At 74.7% G+C, this 1712-nt stretch overlaps 1 protein-coding gene across 1 annotated transcript in view; it reads right to left on the bottom strand.

Annotated features, from left to right (window-relative positions):
• Positions 1 to 1112, bottom strand: part of LOC113941284 (yjeF N-terminal domain-containing protein 3-like) — a gene marked incomplete at its 3' end in the record, with an annotated part of 4681 nt that extends 3569 nt beyond the window's left edge. Inside the window, exon 1 of the mRNA XM_027632445.1 lies at positions 915 to 1112. Within this exon, the coding sequence (XP_027488246.1) occupies positions 915 to 961 (47 nt within the window). The remainder of the gene's footprint in view (positions 1 to 914) is intronic.
• Between the last annotated feature and the right edge of the window lie 600 nt (positions 1113 to 1712).

Here is a 1712-nt window from a genome sequence, read left to right as displayed (position 1 = left end):
GATGAGGGGACGAGAGGATCCCTGAGTGTCCCTTCCCGTATCCCAGCCCCTGGAGCCGGGACACTGCATCCTGGTTCCGTGTCCGCTGTCTGCATCCCAGCATCACATCCCCGTTCCACATCCCAGTTCTGCATCCCAGCTCCGTGTCCTCCCTCTCCCTGCATCCCAGCATCGCATCCCCATCTCTGCATCCCAGCATCACATCCCGGTCCTGCATCCCGCCAGCTCCGTGTCCCCCCTCTGCATCCCAACTCCGCATCCCAGCCCCGTATCCCGGCTCCATCTCCCGTTCCCGCCGCTCGTTTCCCCCCCCCCCCCCGCAGTTCGGCTACGGGACCCCCCCCCCCCCCCCTGGGTTGCAGCGGGGGGTCCCCCGCGCCCCCCCCGGGCCGGTCCCGGGATCCCCGGCGGGTCCCCCCGCTCCGTTCCCGCTGCCGGAGCATCCCCGCCGCAGCCATGGAGACCCGGGATGCGGTTTCCCTGGCAACGGAGGCTCCGTGGGTACCGACCCCCCCCCGCCCCTGCGGCTCCTTTGGGGGGATCGTCCCGGGGGACGCGCGGGGGGACCGGGAGGACCCGGGAGCATCACGGGGGGCAGGAGCCCACCCGGGGGGTGTCCCGGGGCTGCGGGGGGGTCCCGCCCCACCGGCGGGACCGCGGGAGCCCCCAGCACCCCCCCGGGGTCCCCACCGCGTTCTGCGGGGCTCTGGCACCGGCCACGACCCCGCGGGACCGGCCCGGGGCGAGCCGGGGGTCGGGGGACAGGGGCGGGGGGGTCCCGGTGGTGAATCCGGTGACCCCGGGGAGAGACACCGGCTCGGTGTGACCCCGGGACCCCCCGGAGCTCCCGGTTCTCCCCCGCGCGGCCCGGGGGGAGGGGTGGGGGGGCTCTCCGGAGGGACCCCCGGCCTCACCTGAGGTACCGGGGGGGCTCCCGGGGAGGGCAGGACGCGGAGCTCATGGCGGGCGGCGGCACCGGGAGCGGCGGCGGGACGGGGACCCGCGGGGGCTGGAGCGGAGCCTCGGGTGGGGCGGGACCCTCGGGAGCAGCGCAGACCCTCGGACGGAGCGGTGCGGACCCCCCCGGCGGGAGCGGATCCCCGGCGGGAGCGGATCCCCCGGTGGGAGCGGATCCCGGCGGGAGCGGATCCCTCGGGAGCAGCGCGGACCCTCCTGCCGGCCCGGTCCCCTCGGCGGGACTGGCGCGGCCCCCCCGGGGACCCCCGGCGGGAGCGGCCCCGGTGCCGCCCGGGGGGAGGCGGCTCTCGTTGCCCCCGCCCCCTCCGCGGGCATCGCTCCGGCCCCTCCCGGGAACGGGAACACCGGCCGGGATTCCCGTGATTCCCGCAGGATTCGCGTGTGGGGGGTGTCGAAGGGGGTGGGAGCGGCTGGGACCCCGCTGGGATCCCGGGAAGCCCCTTCCTTCCCACCCCCGAGCGGGGAGAACGTGTCAAAACTGTGCTGAACACCCACATTCGGTGGGTTTTCACCCCCCGTCGCTCCGGTGGGATCCACATCCGTGGGATCCATATCCATGGGATCCATACCCATGGGATCCACACCCATGGGATGTGTGAGTGCAGGGAGAGCTCAGAGCCCCCCTGACCCCCCCAGTGACACCGAGGCAGGGAGGGGGGACAAGGACACTGCCACTGGCTGCTCCCTCCATCCCACATTCCCACCCCGATTCCCGGGCAGGGAAGAGCAGGACA

The sequence above is a fragment of the Corapipo altera genome, unplaced genomic scaffold (assembly GCF_003945725.1).
Source record: "Corapipo altera isolate COAL_440 unplaced genomic scaffold, ASM394572v1 59714, whole genome shotgun sequence".
NCBI classification, from domain to species: Eukaryota; Metazoa; Chordata; class Aves; order Passeriformes; family Pipridae; genus Corapipo; species Corapipo altera.
Note: the sequence above shows the minus strand (reverse complement) of the source record. Positions and strands in the feature narration are given on the sequence as shown.